Source organism: Sus scrofa, chromosome 6 (genome assembly GCF_054392235.1).
Source record: "Sus scrofa isolate SSC_HxYL_T2T_F1_AM1 chromosome 6, Sscrofa_HxYL_maternal_Yorkshire_Landrace_v2.0, whole genome shotgun sequence".
NCBI lineage: Eukaryota > Metazoa > Chordata > Mammalia > Artiodactyla > Suidae > Sus > Sus scrofa.
Window position 1 is genome coordinate 51,408,391 of NC_139388.1, and position 19,584 is coordinate 51,427,974.

At 52.0% G+C, this 19,584-nt stretch overlaps 2 protein-coding genes across 4 annotated transcripts in view; both read left to right on the forward strand.

Moving 5' to 3' along the window:
• The window catches only part of NFKBIB (NFKB inhibitor beta), a 1,076,695-nt gene that overhangs the window by 771,286 nt on the left and 285,825 nt on the right, over positions 1–19,584 (forward strand). The gene's annotated exons all lie outside the window — the stretch shown is intronic.
• The window catches only part of RYR1 (ryanodine receptor 1), a 117,937-nt gene that overhangs the window by 66,762 nt on the left and 31,591 nt on the right, over positions 1–19,584 (forward strand). The window contains 20 exon segments of one of the 3 annotated variants that reach the window (NM_001001534.2): positions 487–727; positions 2,463–2,550; positions 2,656–2,748; positions 4,491–4,661; positions 5,407–5,466; positions 5,707–5,844; positions 6,309–6,421; positions 6,612–6,708; positions 6,937–7,043; positions 8,708–8,759; positions 8,899–8,964; positions 10,236–10,335; positions 10,615–10,694; positions 10,772–10,848; positions 11,857–11,930; positions 12,533–12,550; positions 13,652–13,732; positions 16,853–16,941; positions 17,057–17,185; positions 17,274–17,378. In NM_001001534.2, coding sequence (NP_001001534.2) covers positions 487–727; positions 2,463–2,550; positions 2,656–2,748; positions 4,491–4,661; positions 5,407–5,466; positions 5,707–5,844; positions 6,309–6,421; positions 6,612–6,708; positions 6,937–7,043; positions 8,708–8,759; positions 8,899–8,964; positions 10,236–10,335; positions 10,615–10,694; positions 10,772–10,848; positions 11,857–11,930; positions 12,533–12,550; positions 13,652–13,732; positions 16,853–16,941; positions 17,057–17,185; positions 17,274–17,378 — 1,979 coding nt within the window. 3 annotated transcript variants of the gene reach the window in all.

Sequence of the window (19,584 nt, forward strand, 5' to 3'; positions counted from 1 at the left end):
GAGTTTTGGATCAGGGCCAAACTAGAGATCTGGGCTGGGATCAGAGGCCAGGGTCAGAGGTCAGAGGCTGCAGTAGGAAGCCAGGGGACATAGTCAGAAATTATGTGGTGAGTTAAGTCTGGGTATAGTCCAGGTCAGAGGTTGAAGACTGGGGTGAGATGTCATGGCCTACGGTTAGATATCAGGTTAGGATTCAGTTGTTGGGGTCAGAGGTCAAGAACTTGTGTCAGGTTGAGGGTCACCGTTTCAGGTCAAGGGTTCTGGTTGGGATCAAGGATCTGGGACTATGTAGATGTCACAGCCTGAGGTCAAGAGTGGGATCAGAGGTAGAAGCTGGGATCAGAAGCCAGGGTCAGGCTGGGATCCATGTTCCGTGGGGTCAGAGGGACAGGTCAGGGGTCATGGGATGGGACCAGAGACCGGGCGTGGGCTCAGAGGTCATAGGTCGGTGGCCTGCAGCAGGACATGCACCCTCTGCCTCTGCAGTGTTCGCCCAGCCCATCGTGAGCCGGGCCCGGCCCGAGCTCCTGCACTCACACTTCATCCCCACCATCGGGCGGCTGCGCAAACGGGCCGGGAAGGTGGTGGCCGAGGAGGAGCAGCTGCGCCTGGAGGCCAAGGCAGAAGCCGAGGAAGGGGAGCTCCTGGTGCGGGATGAGTTCTCTGTGCTCTGCCGGGACCTGTATGCCCTCTACCCACTGCTCATCCGCTACGTGGACAACAACAGGTCAGCCGTCCCCAGCCGTCATCACTCACACCCCAGCATGACCTCTCACCTCTGATGTGCTATAAATTTCTTGCAATCCTCACTCGATCCCCCGATATGGCCCAGGAAAAGCCGGCCTTCTTGGGTTTCCTCCCCTTCTGCTCCTTTAAACCTCCTGAATCTGAGGCCCTGTGATGGTTGCAGGGTTAGCCATAAGGAGCCCTACTTCCCCAGTCCAGCACTGTGTCTCTGGGCTGGGGGACACGGGCTCTCTGATTGCGCAGTGAAGTCCAGTGGTCTGGCCTTTCTCCATCACTGAGAGAAGACAGGAAGATAGTCCAGATCTGGCCAGCCTGATTTTCCCAGAAATGTAGATCTTTATAAAAGGGCAAACACAGGTTATCAACCAGTTTACTAACATCTCCCTAAAACCAGAAGCAGTGTTTAAAGAATTATTAAGTTTTAGGTGCAGCCAAATCCAGGGATGGTAAATCAGTTTCAACTCCAAGTTCCATCTTGGTTCAAAAAGATGTTAAGGTTGCATCAGGGCTTTGTGAGGAAGGGGGCTCAGATTGATTAGTTATGTCTGTCATAGGAGCAGAAATGGGAAGCAGTGGCATATATGCTGTACACTTCCTTGCACATCCATCTTTGAGCTCACAAGTGGGTATTGCTATGGAGTAGATCCCTAGGGGTAGGAGAACTGGGTCAAAGAGTTTGAACAAGTAAAGTGTGATATACTTATGGGATGCTACATGGCAGTGAAAGTGAGCAAACTATCACACACCCAACAATGTGGATGAATTTCACAAACATCCAACACTTCTTGAATGAAAGAAACCAGAAAAATTAAGAGCACACGGTGTATCATCTTTTCATGAACATTCAAGAACAGACAAAAATAATTCACGGTCTAGAAGTCAGAATAAGGGCATCTTTCAAGAGGAGGGAGAGGCACACACATCCTTCTGGGGACTGGAGATACTCTCTTTCTTGACTTGGGTGGGGGTTACACAGTGTGTTCACTTGGTGATAATGCATCAAGTTGACACTTTCTATGTATATTATACTTCGATAAAAAATTTAGAGAAAGAAAAATACTGCAAACCAACTATAACGGAAAAAATAAAAATCATTAAAAAAACAAACTTTTTAAAAAGAATGGTCATTTAGTAGTTCCCACTGTGGTTAAGGATCCACTGTGACTGCCATTGTGGTGTAAGTCACAGCTGTGGCTTGGATTCAATCCCTGGTCCAGAAACTTCCATATGCCTTGGGTATGGCAAAAAAGAAAAAAGGAAAAGAAAAGAATAGAATGGTTATTTATAATTTTTCTCTTTTTATTTCTTTGTTTGTTTGTCTTTTTAAGGCCACACCTGCGGCAGGCATATGGATGTTCCAAGGCTAGGGATTGAATTAGAGCTGGAGCCACCAGCCACAGCCACAGTCACAGCCATGCCAGATCCACGACCTACACTGCAGTGTGTGGCAATGCTGAATCCTTAACCCACTGAGTAAGGCCAGGGATTGAACCTGTGTTCTCACGGATCCTGGTTGGATTCTTCATGTGCGGAGCCACAACAGGAGCTCCAGTCATTTTTAAATCATCTGAATGTCCGGGTTACCCTAGAAAGCTGTCTCCTTCCCACTGAAGTCTCCTGGTCCCCCCAGTCCCTCCCCTGAGATCTCTGTGCGGTCCCCTCCCCTGGGGGTCCCTGCCCTCATCCCTCACCAACCCCTTCCCTTGCTGGCCCAGGGCACACTGGCTGACGGAACCCAATCCCAGCGCGGAGGAGTTGTTCCGGATGGTGGGCGAGATCTTCATCTACTGGTCCAAGTCCCACGTGAGTCCCCACGCGCCCCGCCCCTCGTCTCTCTCCACCCAAGACGCTGCTGCCCAAAGATGCCCGCCTGCACCCCGTCTGACCCCAGCACTGCCTCCCCATCAGAACTTCAAGCGCGAGGAGCAGAACTTTGTGGTCCAGAATGAGATCAACAACATGTCATTTCTGACCGCCGACAACAAGAGCAAAATGGCCAAGGTGGGTGCTTTGCTCCGGGAGGAGCCCTCCGCAGGGTCGGGGGGACCACCCTCCACGGCTCCCTACCCGACCCCTCACCCAGCCAGCCCGACCTGCCCCCGGCACATCCCCTGCAGCCCGCACAGCCGCCCCACCTCCCTCCTCCTCCCTCCCCGTCTCCTCCTTCCTGCCACTTCCCTCTTCTTGTGCCATCTCCCCCTCCTCCCTATGTGCTTGCTCCCCCCTCCTTTCCATCCTCTCCCTCCTCTATCCCAGTTTCCTCCTCTCCCCTTTCCCATTTCTTTCCTTCTATCCCATTATCCTCCCCCACACACACCCCTTTCTTCTCCTCTCATCCTTCCCAGAACTGCCCTCTAAAGGGCAGGGTCCAAAGGGCAGGCCCACTACCCTGAGCGAGGTCTGGAAATGCCCAGCCAGGGGGGCAGCGGAGCTAGGGTTGGGCCAACCTGGAGGGGACCTGGGGTTTTCTAAAGGGACTGGGGTAACACTTCTTGTCTTTGTCGGCAACCTGATGAAGCAGGCAGGCGATGTACAGGTCAGCCCCACGTCTGGGACCCTCTGCATGGCTCTTGGCTAATCCCCTCTTTTCCCCCTAAACCTCAGCCTCTGCTCTCCTCCTAGAAAGCCCCTGCCCCTGTTCCCCACCCCTCATCCTTGGTTCCCAGCCCCATCCTCCTTCTCTTCCTCCACCTACCCCCTACCACCCATTCCCTTCCCGACTCTCAACTTTTGGCAGTTTAATTTTTTTTAACTTTCGTTAAAAAAAAAAAAAAAAAAAAAAAAAAAAACACCTCTCAGCTTTCCCCAAAGCATCAAAGCCTGGTGGGCCGAGGTCTCAGGGGATGGGAATGGGGCGGGGAAGGCACGTGCATGGTTGGGTTTAAGGCCTGGGCTCTGGAATTAGACAGACTGCGGTTAGACTCCTGACTCTTGGCAGTTGTGACCTTGGCCAAGTGTCTTACCCTTTTGAGCCTTGAAGGCATCTTGTCAGTGCCTCCAGCCCCAGGGCTCTGTGAGGGCCCATGAAATGCTGCATGTGTTGGCACTTGGCTCATGAGCCACATCACGAGCCAGCGTGGACATGGCTCTGGCCGAAGCTTGTCACTGGGCTTCTCATTGGCATGATGGAGGTGGCCCTGGCCACGAGTCTGCATCATGGCTCCAGAACACAGCTGTGGGTCTCTGTGCCCCGTGTTTCTGCTTCCAGATCTTTCTGGACCTTTCTTGCCTCTTCTGTCTTCCTGTCTCCTTCCATTTGAGTCTCTCAGTGTCTCTTTCTCTTTTTCTTCCAACTTCTCTCATCTCTTCGGACTCTTTACCATTCTACATCTTCATGTCATTCTTGGGAACTCTGTCTTGGGGTCTGGAGTGCGGGGTTGTAGGTGCTGTGCAGGGGCAAGAGGGGAGTCCTACCGGAAGTTCCTAGGACGTTCAGGGAGAGGACGGCCAGAAGTTGAGAAAGCCTGGAATTGGGGGAAATCTGGGAGGATTTGGGATAGAAGTTGGGAATTTGGGAGAGAGGCTCAGGTCTGGAAGTTTCTAGGGTCAGGCTGGAAGTCTGCAGGGAAAGATCAGCAAGGTCCAGGATGGAAGCTGAGGCAGACTCTGGGATCAGGGAGTCGGGGAGGGTGTGCCTCGTGTTCAGGCTGCGGGCTGGAGTGCGGACAAGAGAGGCAGGTTTGGGCCCAGGTCCCGGGGCCAGGCTGAGACTCAGCCTGGTGCTGAGCCCCCTGTCCCCACAGTCGGGTGGCTCAGACCAGGAACGCACCAAGAAGAAGCGCCGGGGGGACCGGTACTCTGTGCAGACATCGCTGATCGTGGCCACACTCAAGAAGATGCTGCCCATCGGCCTGAACATGTGTGCGCCCACCGACCAGGAACTCATCACGCTGGCCAAGACCCGCTATGCCCTGGTGCCTGCTCAGCCCCACTCTGGGAACCTGCTGGGATCCCATTCAGCGCCCCACAGAGCCCCTGGACCCTGCTGAATGCCCCAGGAGCCCACTGGGAGCCCTCCCCAAGGGCCCTCCTCAGTCCTTCTCCAGGGCCCTGAGGATTCTCTGGGGCTCCTAGGATGCCCTGGACACCCCGCTTGGGCTGCTGTCAGAACTCTGGGACCTAAGGACCCTCACTGGAACCCCATTAGAACCTGAAAGGCCACTAAGACACCTGGGACCCAGGAACCGCATTGAGCCTTCAAGGGCCTCACTGAACACCCCCACCCCCAGCCATGCTAAACCTGCTGAGACCCTGAGCACCCCACCCAAGACATCATGAGCCCTCCCGAGACTCCCCAAATCTCTTGGGATCCACTGGGCCTCCTCTGAACCTCTGGGTTCCCACCGAGCTCTCCAGCGCACTACCTCTTCCCCTCAGGGCCCCGCTGACCCCTCCCACCTGGACCCTCAAAGACTCCCAGGGACCCAGTGAACACCCTGTGACCCTAAGTAGCCCCCAGGATCCTAATGGCTTCTTCCCCAGGACCACACCCAGCCCAAACCTCCGAGGTCTCGAAACTGCTGGGGATCAATGGATTCTGCCCCCGAACCCTATTCGAGCCTCTCACCACCTGCTGGTGATGGGACTAGAAGGGAAGGGATGGGGGTCGAGGAGGATGCTGGGTCCTCCACGGTGACCCAGCCTGGCATGTTCCCCCAGAAAGACACAGATGAGGAGGTCCGGGAATTTCTGCAAAACAACCTTCACCTTCAGGGAAAGGTACGCCTCCTTAATCTGCAACAGAAAGGGGCATGAGTGCTTGACAGCAACGGTAACAGCTGCGTACCAGGCATTGAATGAAGGACCTTAACTTGTACTCAGTCCCCCAAAGAATGGTCAGAGCGTTGAAAGGGGGTTAGAGCTGCCGAGTAGCCCACTCTGCAGGGTGGGGCCCTCGGCTGAGGGAGGGGAGAGGGGGCAGGGGAGGGGCCTCATGCTGGCTGACCTTCCACCTCTCAGGTCGAAGGTTCCCCGTCTCTGCGCTGGCAGATGGCCCTGTACCGGGGCCTCCCGGGCCGCGAGGAGGACGCTGACGACCCGGAGAAAATCGTGCGCAGAGTCCAGGAAGTGTCTGCGGTGCTCTATCATCTGGAGCAGGTGTCTTACTACCGAGTGGCCCGAAGCTTGGGTCTCGGGGCGGGCCCTGGATCTGTGGGCGGGGCCTGGGGCGGGCTTTGAATCTGTGGGAGCTGATGCGCCTTGAGTTCAAAGCGAGGCTTCGAATGGTCACTTCGATCTGGGGATAGAGTCCTTGAATCTTGGGCCTGATGGAGACCCTCGATTCTGAGGGCGGGGCCTTGGCCGGGTCTTGAGATTGGGGCAGAATCTGGGTGGTCGCCTTGGGTCTGTGCACCTGGCGGACAAAGGAGGGAAATCTTGGTCTGGAAGCTGAGTACAGGTCTGAACCTTGACGCGGTTGGTAGAGCCACGGTATTCCTTTGGCCCTGTGAGTCGGGCCTGAATTTGGACCCGGGCACAGATGGGCCGTTTCACTTGGGGCTGGAAGTGGGAATCAGAGCAGGGGCCGAGTCTGGAGACATGACAGACCATCCCGCCTCCAGATGGAGCACCCTTACAAGTCCAAGAAGGCCGTGTGGCACAAGCTCTTGTCTAAGCAGCGCCGGAGGGCCGTGGTCGCCTGTTTCCGTATGACCCCGCTGTACAACCTGCCCACGTAAGACACACACCACCCCCCATGGAGGAGGGCAGCTCGAGGGGTCTTGGAGAAAGGGTGCCTGAAGAGGCAGGAGGATGGGTGCCAACCCAGTGGGGCTTAGGGAAAGGTGAGGGGAGGCAGAAGTGTGGGAGGCCAGAGGGCCGTGGACGGGGATGTCTCCACGGTGTCTCCCATCTTTCCCCGCAAGGCACCGGGCCTGTAATATGTTCCTGGAAAGCTACAAGGCTGCGTGGATCCTGACCGAAGACCACAGTTTTGAGGACCGCATGATAGATGACCTTTCAGTGAGCTGGGGCCTGCAGGGGCGTGTGGGGGCAGAGGAGGGTGGTACACCTCCAGGGGTCGCCCTTCACCTCAAGGGGCATGGGAACCAGGCTGCTGGCCTGGGCAGAACCAGGGGAGGGTGCAGGATGTGGGAGAAGAGAAAAAAAAACAGCCCAGGAGGATTATGGGGGAGACACAGGTGGAGAGTCTAGAAGCCCCCGCCCCAAGCCCCCCTTCCCGGCCCCCAGAAAGCTGGCGAGCAGGAGGAGGAGGAGGAAGAGGTGGAGGAGAAGAAGCCGGACCCCCTGCACCAGCTCGTCCTGCACTTCAGCCGCACCGCCCTGACTGAAAAGAGGTGAGGACCCTTCCTGGGTCCTGGAGAGACCCCCGCTTCCTCTCCCCACCCCCAGCAATCTCCTTGTTCCTCAGGAGAGACCCTCTGTGTCGTAGGGAGCCCCACAGCTGCTCCTTCCGTGCCAGTTACTAGCACAGGCAGCGCCACCATGAACCACTTTGCAGCCCGAGCACTTCGCGAGGGCGTGTCCTCTAGAGGGTTCATTCACAGCACAGCTCTTCTAGAAGGAAGTGCCTTGCTCAAACAAAATCAGTGTATTATGGGGAAGAAATCAGTGTGTTGTGACACCTTTCCAACAGATGGCGGTGAGGAAGGAGGCCCTTTTCTCATTCACCCAAAGGCTTCCTATAGGCTGATGGCGGTGTCGGGAATACATGGCAGTAATGAGGGTGCTGCTGCTGCCGACAGCGACAGGCAGCATTTATCAAACGCGTATGATGTGTCAGGCATCATGCTGAGCACTTGACACATGCACCCCCTCTGTCTTCACACTGCAAGATAGATACTGTTATCACCGACTTTGTGTGGATCAGGAAATGGAGGCCCGGGGATTTTTTTCTCACGTAACATCAAGTCAGAAAGTCCGGGGCTGGGCAAGTGGCAGGGACCCAGCCTTGTTCAGGAGTTCTGCCCTCCCACCCCGAGCTGTTGCCTGCTGGTGACAAGGTGGAAGCCGAACCTACAGATGTCATGGCCACACGTCCGGCAGGAAGATGGGGAAAGGCTTCCTGCCAATCAAAACCAAAATCGTTCCATCCAAGGAAAAGGAGACTGGGAAGCTGGGTGTTCTGTCTTCTATCCTCTGGGAAAGCAGAGACTCGGGTTAGACTGCGCAGATTTGAAACCCCGTACAAGCTGTGTGACCTCGGCCAAGAAGGATCTCTGTGCCTCTGTTTTCCTCATCTGTAAAATTGGGCTAATAATACAATTGACCCTTGAACAATGCAGGGATTAGGGGCACTGACCCTCCACCCAGTCACTAGTCCACGTATAACTTTAGTTGGCTTCCATATCCACAGTTCCGCATCTGCAGATTCAGCTAACAAGGGAGCGTGTAGTACTGTAGCAGTAGTTGGTGAAAAAAACCCCACATATAAGTGGACCCATGCAGCTGACACCTGTGATGTTCAAGTCTCAGCTGTATAGCTACCCAACTGGATTACTGTGAGAATTAATTTGTTAATGTGTGCAAGGCACTTAGAACAGAGCACAACCTAGAGCAAATGCAATAGGTGCCGGCCATTACTTCTATTATTAGTATTATTATTAGAGAGGTGATCCAAGGAGGTGGTTGGTCATAGTTCTCAGTTGAACAAGCGGCAAGATGGTCCAGAAGCTCCAGGCTTCCCTCAAACCATCAGAGCAACCTCAGTGGAGGGGGAGCAAGTCCATCAGTAGCTTCAGCAAAACTCCCAGAGTGAATTCCATTGGACCAGCGTGGGTCACGTGACTGTCTCTTCCCTATTACTGTAGCCAAGCCAGTAGAAAGTACTGATTGGCTCAGCCATGATCACGTGCTCAGTCTGGCAATGGAGAGTCTACCCCATCTGAACCACATAGCCTGCACATGGGGAGGGGTGGCTCTCCAAAGGAAAGCTGGAAGCTATTATAAGACGGGGCTCCTCTCTTCTGGGTGCTGACTGTCCCCCCACTTACTTCCCCAGCAAACTGGATGAAGATTACTTATATATGGCGTATGCTGACATCATGGCAAAGGTGAGGCCCTGTCCATCTAGGGCAGGTTCCCTCCCCACCTCCCTGCAGCTGCAATGCCTGCCCACTGCAAGGGCTGGGGGTGGGGGGCTGGTGTACCTCCTCTGTTCACCATCATCTCTAACACGTGTCCCACTCCCAGAGCTGCCACCTGGAGGAGGGAGGGGAGAACGGCGAAGCTCAAGAAGAGGTTGAGGTTTCCTTTGAGGTAGGTGGGATCACGTGGACCTGGAGTAAAGGGATGGGGGACCCTGACTTCATCAACCCCCCCATTCATTCAGTGTGTGTTCTGCTGGCCCTGGGCTGGGTATCAGGGTCCCGTTTGGCATCTGGTAAAGCCTTTCTCAGAATCATGTATTTAAATGCATAAAATGAATCCATAGCAAAAGAAAAACAAAGATAAAAAGATAAAGAAAAAAGTGAATCCATAGCAGAGAAAACAAACATACGGAAATAGTTATCGAAATAGAGTTTTAAAAAATGTGATACAGGAGTTCCTGTCGTAGCTCAGTGGAAACAAACCTGACTAGATTTGATCCCTGGCCTGGCTCAGTGGGTTGGGGATCTGGCATTGCTGGGAGCTGTGGTACAGTTCGCAGACAAGGCTCAGATCTGGCGGTGCTGTGGCTGTGGTGTCGGCTGGCAGCTGCAGCTCCAATTCTACCCCTAGCCTGGGAACCTCCATATGCCACAGGAGTGGCCCTAAAAAGACCCCCCAAAAAAAGTGTGATAGAGTAATATCTGTACTTCTTTATTAATCTACCAAATAACAAGAACTATCAGTGGGTCCATGTAGCTGCCGTAATTGATCAGTAGTGATGAACATAAGCAATATTTCAAGATGTCTTCAAAAATGATGTGTTATGGAAACATGCGTGATTCTTATGGATGACACAACCATGAATTCTGCTAATATTTCTATGACTGATGGCATCATCCATAATGGAAGGAAATGCAGCATTTTGGTTAGAGGGTGGCAGACACAAAAACAAAACTTTTTGGAATTCCTGCTGTGGTGCAGTGGGTTAAGGAGCCGGCATTGCCTCTGTGGCAGCTCGAGTTGCTTCTGAGGCACATGGTCAGTCCCCAGCCCAGCACAGTGGGTTAAGGATCCAGTGACATAGGTCACAGCTGTGGCTCAGATTTGATCCCTATCCTGGGAACTTCCATATGCCAAGGGTATGGAAAAAAAAAAATATATATATATGTATATATATATATATCTTGTTTCCCCACCCATGTCCATGTTCACAGACCCCTTGGATTTTCTCGGTTGACCCCTGGCAAGTGTGTGGGGCTGGGTTACGACTGCTCCACGCCTGGCGCTGTGCTAAGTACAAGACTTAAGTCCCAGGGGATAGAAGGACCTCAGAGTTGAAGGAATGAGCGGAGGAGGTGGCTTGAGCAGGAAGGGCAGGGGTGACGGTGAGGCTGGGCTGGTGAGCCTGGACTCACTCTGCTTTGTGTGCTCTGCCACAGGAGAAGGAGATGGAGAAGCAGAGGCTCCTGTACCAGCAGGCACGGCTGCACAACCGTGGGGCCGCGGAGATGGTGCTGCAGATGATCAGTGCCTGCAAAGGTGCCTCCACGTGCACCTCTCCTGCCCCCACCCACCCAGTGTCGTGCTCCTCCCACCCCTGCATGTGGTTTGCACTCTGCCCATTGCACACCTGCCTCGCAATGTCTCACCCGTTCCTCCAGTCGTGACCACTCCTGCATACACACATTTGCACACTTGTCTGCCCCCTTCTCCCACACCCCCCTGGGATGGCTCTTTTCTGGTGAGTCAGAACACTGCTCCCAAGTTGAGCGGGTCATCTTTTGACCCCCACCCCCACCCCTGCCCGGTCCCCTTCAGGAGAGACAGGCGCCATGGTATCGTCCACCCTGAAGCTGGGCATCTCCATCCTGAACGGAGGCAATGCCGATGTGCAGCAGGTAACAGGCGAAGGGACTTGGGAGGAGGGCTGAGAGGGGTGGAGGTTCCTGTGTGACTCCCACTCCCCCCTCTGCAGAAAATGCTGGATTACCTGAAGGACAAGAAGGAAGTTGGCTTCTTCCAGAGTATCCAGGCACTGATGCAAACCTGCAGGTGGGCTCTAGTGCACATCTTCAGTTAAGTGGTTTGGTGTGGCTGAGCCCCCACTCCCGGTCCCACCTCTAGTTCTGTTCTCTTCGTTCCAGGAAGAGAGACCCCCTCAAACCAGATCAAATAACAGGCAGTTTATTATAAGGATTTACATGAAGCCATAAGGAGGGCAAATGGCACAGACTTTTAAGAATGAGTTCAGAGTTCCCTGGTGGCTCAGTGGGTTTAGGATCTGGCATTGTCACTGCTGTAGCTTGGGTCACTGCTGTGGCATGGGTTCTATCTCTAGTCCTGGAACTTCTGCATGCCATGGGCGCAGCCAAAAAAAGAAAAAGAGGAGTAGTAAGGATCCAGACAGCTGGAACCAGAAGGTTGTTGAAACTTCAAGTGGCACCCAGGCAGCAGGGAACTGGGGCTCCTTCTGAGGACCCCCATTCATATGGCTCCATTACTGCCTTCATTCTCCTCTTAGAGTTCACTGACTTTCTCTACCTCTCTGAAGTTTTGCTGAGAGATGGTTTCTCTTTCCTCCTGATTTCAGCATTTTTGGTGGTTGTTGTCTTTTTAGAGCTGCACCTGCAGCATATGGAGGTTCCCAGGCTAGGGGTCGAATTGTAGCTGCAGCTGCTGGCCTACACCACAGCCACAGCAACTGGGATCTGAGCCATGTCTGTGACCTACACCACAGCTCGTGGCAACACCGGATCCCTAACCCACTGAGTGAGGCCAGGGATCGAACCTGCATCCTCATGGATACCAGCTGGATTCATTTCCACTGAGCCATGAGAGGAACTCCTCAGCTCTTATATATTTCATCCTCACCCCACCTTACCTCACAGCTGTCACTGCATAGCCACAACAGGCTCTTCGTTTCTGCTTCCTCTTGGTTTCAGCGCACTCTCGGTTTACTGTGGCTCTTCCTGCTGCAGTGGGGGTGGGAGATGCTGGGCGCTGGAGGAGAGGAGGGCAGAGGCCTCAGCCACCTTCACCGCCTTGCTTTCTTTCCCTCAGCGTCCTGGATCTCAATGCCTTTGAGAGACAGAACAAGGCAGAGGGGCTGGGCATGGTGAACGAGGACGGAACCGGTGAGGCCCTCGCGTGGGCTTCCCCCTCCCTGGGACATCCTCTTCCGTCAGGCTCCCCTCTCCCCCACACTGCCCAGAGCCCCTCCAAGACACCCTCCCTCCCCAAGAGCATCCCCAGGTTTCCCTTCCTGCAGTGGTCCCCAGGCCTGCGTCCCATGTTCCTCCAGCGTCTCCCTCCCCATGGTCCCACCCCCGGGTGTCCTTCTGTCCTGTGTTCCCTCCCCCATCACCACCTCCACCCCACCCTCCACATGCCCCTGGTCTCCAGCCCTGGTTGCCGTTCTCTCATTAATGTCCCTAATCCGGGTTAATCGAGTCTCCTCTTTGCCGTGTTGTGACGTGTCTAACCTTTCTGCCCTGATCCTTGCCTCCTGCCTCGTCTCCTCTCCCTGTCCATCTCTCTCTGTCTCTTCCCTCTGCTTTTATCCTCTCCTTGTTCTCTTCTTGGCTTCCTTGCTCCTTATCACTCTTTCTCTCTGTGTGTGTCTTTCTCCCTGGCCGTGTCACTGTAAGTGTTTTTCTGTCTGTCTCTCTGTTTCTTTCTGTCTCTCTTTTTCTCTCTTTTCTTCTGCTTCCTCCTCCCATCCTGTTGGCTGCCCCAGTCATCAACCGCCAGAACGGTAATTCCCCTAGCCCATTCCCCTTGCTGTGCTACTGCCACCCCTCCCTTCTAACCCCAAACCGCCCCCTCCACCCGGGAGCTGAGGATCTGGGCCATCCAGGGGAGGGAGGTTCCATGCCCCGTGGAAAGCTTTAACATCAGGGGCCCAGAGACCAAGATTCCGGTCCTAAATTAGTCACTAACAACATTTGGAACTATGAACAAGTCTCTTACTGTCCTTAAGCCTCAGTTTCCCCATATGTAAAGTAGAAGCTAGAGAAGATGGCAGATAACCCCTTCCAGCTGGCTGCTCTCGGACTTCCTGACCCAGATTCACAGTCCCGAGGTGGGGTCAAACCCACTCCCAACTACCCTGCTCTCTGCGCCTGTGGCCTCAGATTGATCGAGTCTGCGGTTCCCATCCACCAACCGGATTGGTTGCCCCAGCATCCACTCTGCTTGGTGTGCGTGCCGCCTCTGCACCTGCTCTGGTTGGCCCGAACCTTCACTATCTAGCCTCCCCACTCTCCTCCCTTCCCTACAGCCCACAGTGATTGGCTTCTTCCAGACTTCCATTCTGATTGGCCCATGTTTACACCCCTCCCCCTTTGCTTCTGCTGGATTGGCTGCTTTCAAGGCATCTGAGCCAATTGGCTGGCTTTTGATCCCATCCCCTGCCCAGTCCTCTCCTGCCCAGAGCTTTTGAGTGAAAGTGACTCCGACCCTCTTAATCCATTAACCGCCCCGCTGCGGTCCTGGAAGGGGGGCTGAAGGAGATATCAGCAGCCTGAACCTCTGCTAGGTCGGCAGACGCTCCTGCATGTCACACAAGTGGTGACATCAAAGGGATACTGATATTGTAGAAAGACACTTGAAGTCCCAGCTTCATGACTCGGGCGGCCCTCAGCGCCCATCTGCTGATGTCATGGACGATGAGGTTGGGACCCCTGGTGTCATGAATGCCCGTGACCCTCACAGTGTCTTTAAAGTGGCGGCTGCTCCTCCCTGCGCGCCCACGCTTTATGCATGTGTGTGCGGTGTGCATGGGCCGTGTGCATGCTGTGTTTGTGCATCGCGGCTCATCTGACCGCTTCTGGGCCCCGACCCCCTCTTCCACCAGGAGAGAAGGTCATGGCAGATGATGAATTCACCCAAGACCTGTTCCGATTCCTGCAATTGCTCTGCGAGGGCCACAATAATGGTGAGGAGGAGGGTCGGGTGAGGCAGAGAGGAAGCCAAGGTTCGAGGACTGTCTGGAAGGGTTGTCTGAGTTAATCTCCAGTCCCCTCCTCCCTTAGCAGTAACTGCCTCACTATACAACCAAACCTTGCTGTCCACCCCACTGTCCCTCAGTCTGTACTTTCAGCCAGTGTCAAGCCCCACCTACCCACCTTCCTAAATCTCGAATTTCTGGAATCTAGCCACTTTGCTTCTGTTTCACCTCTTCTAGCCAGTCCAGTTCCCCCAGAGCAATCTGCCAAAACCAGTCTGGCCCCAAATCAATTTTCTCAAATGAGCAATTTGCCACATGCCATTTTTTACACAGGCATTTTGCAGCAGCTGCCAAAGTTCCATAGATGAGTATTTTCATATTCTGGGCCTGCAGAGGCAAAAATTGCCTGGCATTTAAAAAATTAATCTATTAGAACCACGTATTAATTTTGCTCATAAAATTCTTTGCCAGGTGGAACGCTTACAGACTCTTCGCTCACTTAAACAAGTTAAGAGTTTTCATAACTTTGGTTCTGATTCAGGCAATATAATCAGATCAGGGATGACACAGCCAGTTAATTAAACACATCGTAATAGCTTATGACATTAAAGGAACAGTTAAAGCTCTGAACAGCAGGCTTCTACCCAATGCAGTTTCCTCTAACAAACATGCACAACCTTAAGGTTGTGGTTATAACACTTAGCAGGTGATATGAAGCCACAGACTGCCCAGAAATTAACCTTCATGAGAAGAACAGGAGTAATCATAAATCTAACCCCCATAGAGGCTGCACCCCACTTGGCTAGTGTTCTTTAAGGTAAATGGTAAACATTTTTAATCTTTACTTTTTTCTTTTCAACAAAGGAAAAACACGATCCATTGTTTTGCATTATCCTAAGCTCTTATGTCCACAGCTCGTTTTTCTTTAAGGCTTATTAAATACCATTGTGCTCTGTGACTAGGGTTTTCTTTCTTTAATGGAAGTGAAATCAGTCTTTGGGGTTTTAAATGAATTTTATTCCCTGGGTATAGGACTTTTTGGAAATGAGAATGTTCTGGAATGTTCTGTGTTTTTGTTTTGGTTTGGTTTGGCTTTTGTCGCACCAGTGGCATGTGGACATTCCCGGGCCAGGGATTAACCCTGGAACAGAGAGGTTCAATAGCTTGCCTGAGGTCACACATCTAGGAATTTGTGCAGCCAGCTCCTTCTGCTCTTTCAGGTCACAGCTGAGAGGTACCCCCACTTCCAAGAAGCCCTCCCTGACCACCCAGTGTGAACGAGGCATCTCCTCGGACTCCTCCAACCCCCTGAACTTGTCCCATCCCGACCCTGAGCATTCTGCTCAGTGTTCCCCTGCCACCCGGGAACAGTATCATTGTCATCATTCCAGAGCTTCGCAACCAAACACTGACGTAGACAGGATGGTCCATTAAGCCCCTGAGTAGCCATCACTCAGATCTAACGCTTATCAACTTTCTACCCTGGAACGATGTTTTTTGAATAGTGGGAACCAACTTGCCAGAGGGTTGTGAATGAAGTTTATCATAGAGGTTCTCATTCCTAACTGCACACTGGGAATGGCTGGGGAGCTTTACACGCCACTAAAGCCCAGTTTTCACCCCCAGATGCTCTAATTTAATTGGTCTGGAATGGGGCCTCAGCATTGGGATTATTTATTTACTTATTCTTTTTTTTTTATTTTTTTTAGAGCCACACTTGTGGCACATGGAGGTTCCCAGGCTAGGAGTCCAATCGGAGCTACAGCTGCCAGCCTACACCACAGCCACAGCAATGCAGGATCCAAACAGTATCTGCAACCCACACCAGAGCTCATGGCAATGCCGGATGCTTAACCCACTGAGCAAGGCCCAGCGATCGAACCCACATCCTCACGGATGCTAGTCAGGTTTGTTAACTGCTGAGCCACAATGGAACTCCTGGGATTTTTTTTTAAAAGCCCCCAGGTGGTTCTAATGTGCAGTTGAGTTTGGGAGGTTGAGACCAGAATTCTTTTGCAGTGAACTAGGCTAGTCCAGGACGGAAAAAAGAATCCATGGCACACAATGAGGGCATGTGAGACTTCTGTTTCAGGTATATGTGAACAGAATTTCAGATTGAACATGCATACTGGGTCTCAATGAAAAATGGGTTTCCTAATGTAGGTTGCAGTTAGAAAAGAATGAAAAATTACCACACAACATAGAAACCTCACAAGGGGAGGAACTTTGTTTTCTTTTACTGTTGTATCCTTAGGGCCCAGAACAGTGCCTGACACATGATAAATGCTCAATAGATTTAGAGTATCAAAGAGTAAGTGAACAATCTTTATCTCCCACTAGCATATAGAAGATGCTCAATAAATATAATGAATAAATGAACAAATAAATGACAAATGCTTATCTCCTCTGGCTTTTGGTAGGTGCTCAATAAAAAAATTTTTTGGGAGTTCCTGTCATGGCACAGTGGTTAACGAATCCGACTAGGAACCATGAGGTTGCGGGTTCGGTCCCTGCCCTTGCTCAGTGGGTTACTGATCCGGCGTTGCCGTGAACTGTGGTGTAGGTTGCAGACGCGGCTCGGATCCTGTGTTGCTGTGGCTCTAGCGTAGGCCAGTGGCTACAGCTCCGATTCGACCCCTAGCCTGGGAACCTCCATGTGCCGCTCGAGCGGCCCAAGAAATAGAAAAAGACAAAAAAAAAATTTTTTTTGGATAAATGAATGAATAAATAACCAATCTTCCATCTCTCCCAGCACATGGTAGGCATTCAATAAAAAAAAAATTGTAGACAAAGGAAGGACTGGGTCTCCATTTCCCTCTGCTACATTTTAAGTGCTCGATAAATATTTTTGGGGAAAAAAAGAATTAATGACTCCACACAGAGTAGGCTCTCAAATATTTGTTACTCAATTGGATAAATGATCCTCCATCTTCCCTCAACACGGAGGGGCTACTGAAAGAGAGTTATTAAGTTAATGAGTATGTGCCTTCTGGCATACAATAGGCATTCAAAACATTTATTGCATAAATGAATAAAGGCCCCGCTGTCCACCTCCCCTAACACATGGTAGATGCTCACTGAATGCATGATTTTTTTTTATCTCCCTAGATTTCCAAAACTACCTACGGACACAGACAGGGAACACAACCACTATTAACATCATCATCTGTACTGTGGACTACCTCCTGCGGCTGCAGGTAAGGAGAGCAGGCCGTCCAGGTGTGACCCGGGTTGGCATCCATTGGGCCATGACGGGCCCCAGCAGCCCCTCACACGGTGTTTGGCCGCCCCTGGCGCCCGCCCCCCCTGCAGGAGTCCATCAGTGATTTCTACTGGTACTACTCCGGCAAGGATGTCATTGAGGAGCAGGGCAAGAGAAACTTTTCCAAGGCCATGTCGGTGGCTAAACAGGTGTTCAATAGCCTCACAGAATACATCCAGGTAGGGCCGCCTGCTGAGGCGGGGTGGGGAGGGGCAGTCCTGCCTCCAGCGCTCTGTCCAGGGCTCAAGTAGAACCTCTGCCCTCCAGGGTCCCTGCACCGGGAACCAGCAGAGCCTAGCGCACAGTCGCCTCTGGGACGCCGTGGTGGGATTCCTGCACGTGTTCGCCCACATGATGATGAAGCTCGCTCAGGTTCGGGCCCCTCTGTTCTTCATCCAACTGCTACCGGTTTCCAACTTTTGCCCCATCTGTCCGTTTCGCATCCCAGTGCTCAGGGCAGGTTCCAGACTGCTCCTTCCCCGGTGGCCAAATCCCTCTTCCTTCTGGATTGGCTCTCTGCATCCGCCCCCTGTCACAGCCAATCGGCTGGTTACCCATCTACAGTTCCATTGGTCTGACACTTGGGTCCTGCCCCCTCTGGACCGGAGCTCCTCTATGATTGGTCATTGTTCTTTCCTCTCTGACGATGTCCCAGATTCCTACGGGGATGGAATTGGGGGTAGGCTTCTTGATCTGGGCCTGGGGCTGAAGGAGTGTTTTGCTTCTTCATTCTGCCTGCGGCAGGTGACGCCTATCCAGGGCATCCATGATGTAAGGTCCCCGCCAAGCCCCATCTCCTATCTCCCATCTCTAGCCTCTACATGGTCCCTTTTTCCCTACCACCCTCGCCCCTTTGCAGCCTTGTCAATGCCTCACAAATACCTTATCCATTTGCTCTGCTTCTAGCTGGTAAACGTATTCAAGGCTGCCATAGGCGCTGCAGCAGGGCTTAGCATCTAAAAGGACACCATCCATACCCTAAACATCATACTTTATATATATATTATATATATATATAATCTGTATATTACTACTGTAATAAATACATCTATATATATGTATATGATATAGGTATATTTATTACAGTAGTTTCCAGCAGGTGGCAATATTCTGTATATTATAATTGCCCAACATGAAGAGTCTCCAGGAAGGGAAGCCTTTTTCTAATTTACTCAGATACGCCACAGGGACTGGCAGAAACCCTGTCTGGTGTCATCTGACCTTTTGAAAGGAGTTGCGCTTAAGAATGCAGTTTCTTAGTGTCAGTGAGTTGAAGTCGAGCTGTTGAGCAATCTTAAAATTCTGGAGGATGTTGGTATCTTAGAGTTCCAAATCCTGCAGAATTAATTAAAACCTGTGGGTTAAATCATAAGGGCTAGAAATCCAATGTAAAATGGTGGCTTACCAAAAAAAAAAAAAAAAATTTTTTTTTTTAATTAGTTCAATCCCAGATCAGATTCAGGGCCTGGGGTACTGTTAGTAGAAATGTCCCTCTCCTCCCTGGCTTCGTTCTCAAGCAGGCTCTCCCCACGGGCTAGAAAAATGGTGCCGCAGGCTTCCATGTACCCCACGAACAGCTCCAGAGATTAGAGAACCCCTCTTTAGGCCCAGGAAAAGACCTGAAATACTCTCTTATTATTAGACTACTGAGTCACATGCCCATTCCTGAAACACTCACCCAGGCTAGGGGAAGGAAAGCTCTAATTGGCCAGACCTGGTCTTAGTCCCACCGCTAGAACCAAGCAGCCCGAGTGGGTCCCATTCTGAGAGTGGGATTGTTGAGACATCCAAGGGGCTGCATCATGGGCAGGCACTCACCCATCTTGGGATCTTGAGATCCTAGAATGTTGGAACCTTAGAGTCAGAATGCCAAGCTTTGGAATTGTGGAAACTTGTTAGCATTAGAATCAGCAACTCTAGGAGTTCCCGTCGTGGCACAGTGGAAACGAATCCGACTAGGAACTATGAAGTTGTGGGTTTGATCCCTGGCCTCGCTCAGCAGGTTAAGGATCTGACATTGCTGTGAGCTGTGGTGTAGGTCGCATATGCAGCTCAGATCCTTCATTGCTGTGGCTGTGGTGTAGGCCGGCAGCTGCAGCTCTGATTGGACCCCTAGCCTGGGAATCTCCATGTGCCACAGGTGCAGCTCTAAAAAAAAAAAAAAAGAATCAGCAACTCTAGAATACATCCCATTTATCTAGTTCCTTTCCCCTGTCTCCATTTTATTAGGTAAAATCTTAGGAAATTACCACTTTGTTGGTGAGAAGTAGCTGCATATTGAGAATTTTATGTAGCTTTAATCTAATACAAATAGGGACCCCGAGAAGTTCCTGTTGTGGTTCAGCGGTAATGAACCTTACTAGGATCCATGAGGACATGGGTTCGATCCCTGGCCTTGTTCAGTGGGTTAAGGATCTGGCGTTGCTGTGGCTGTGGCGTAGGCTGGCAGCTGCAGCTCTGATTCGACCCCTAGCCTGGGAACTTCCACGTGCCTCTGTTGAGGCCCTTGGGAATAAAAGACAAAAGAAACAAATAAGGACCAGGAGGCAGAACTTTGACCTTGTTGGAGACATCTTGG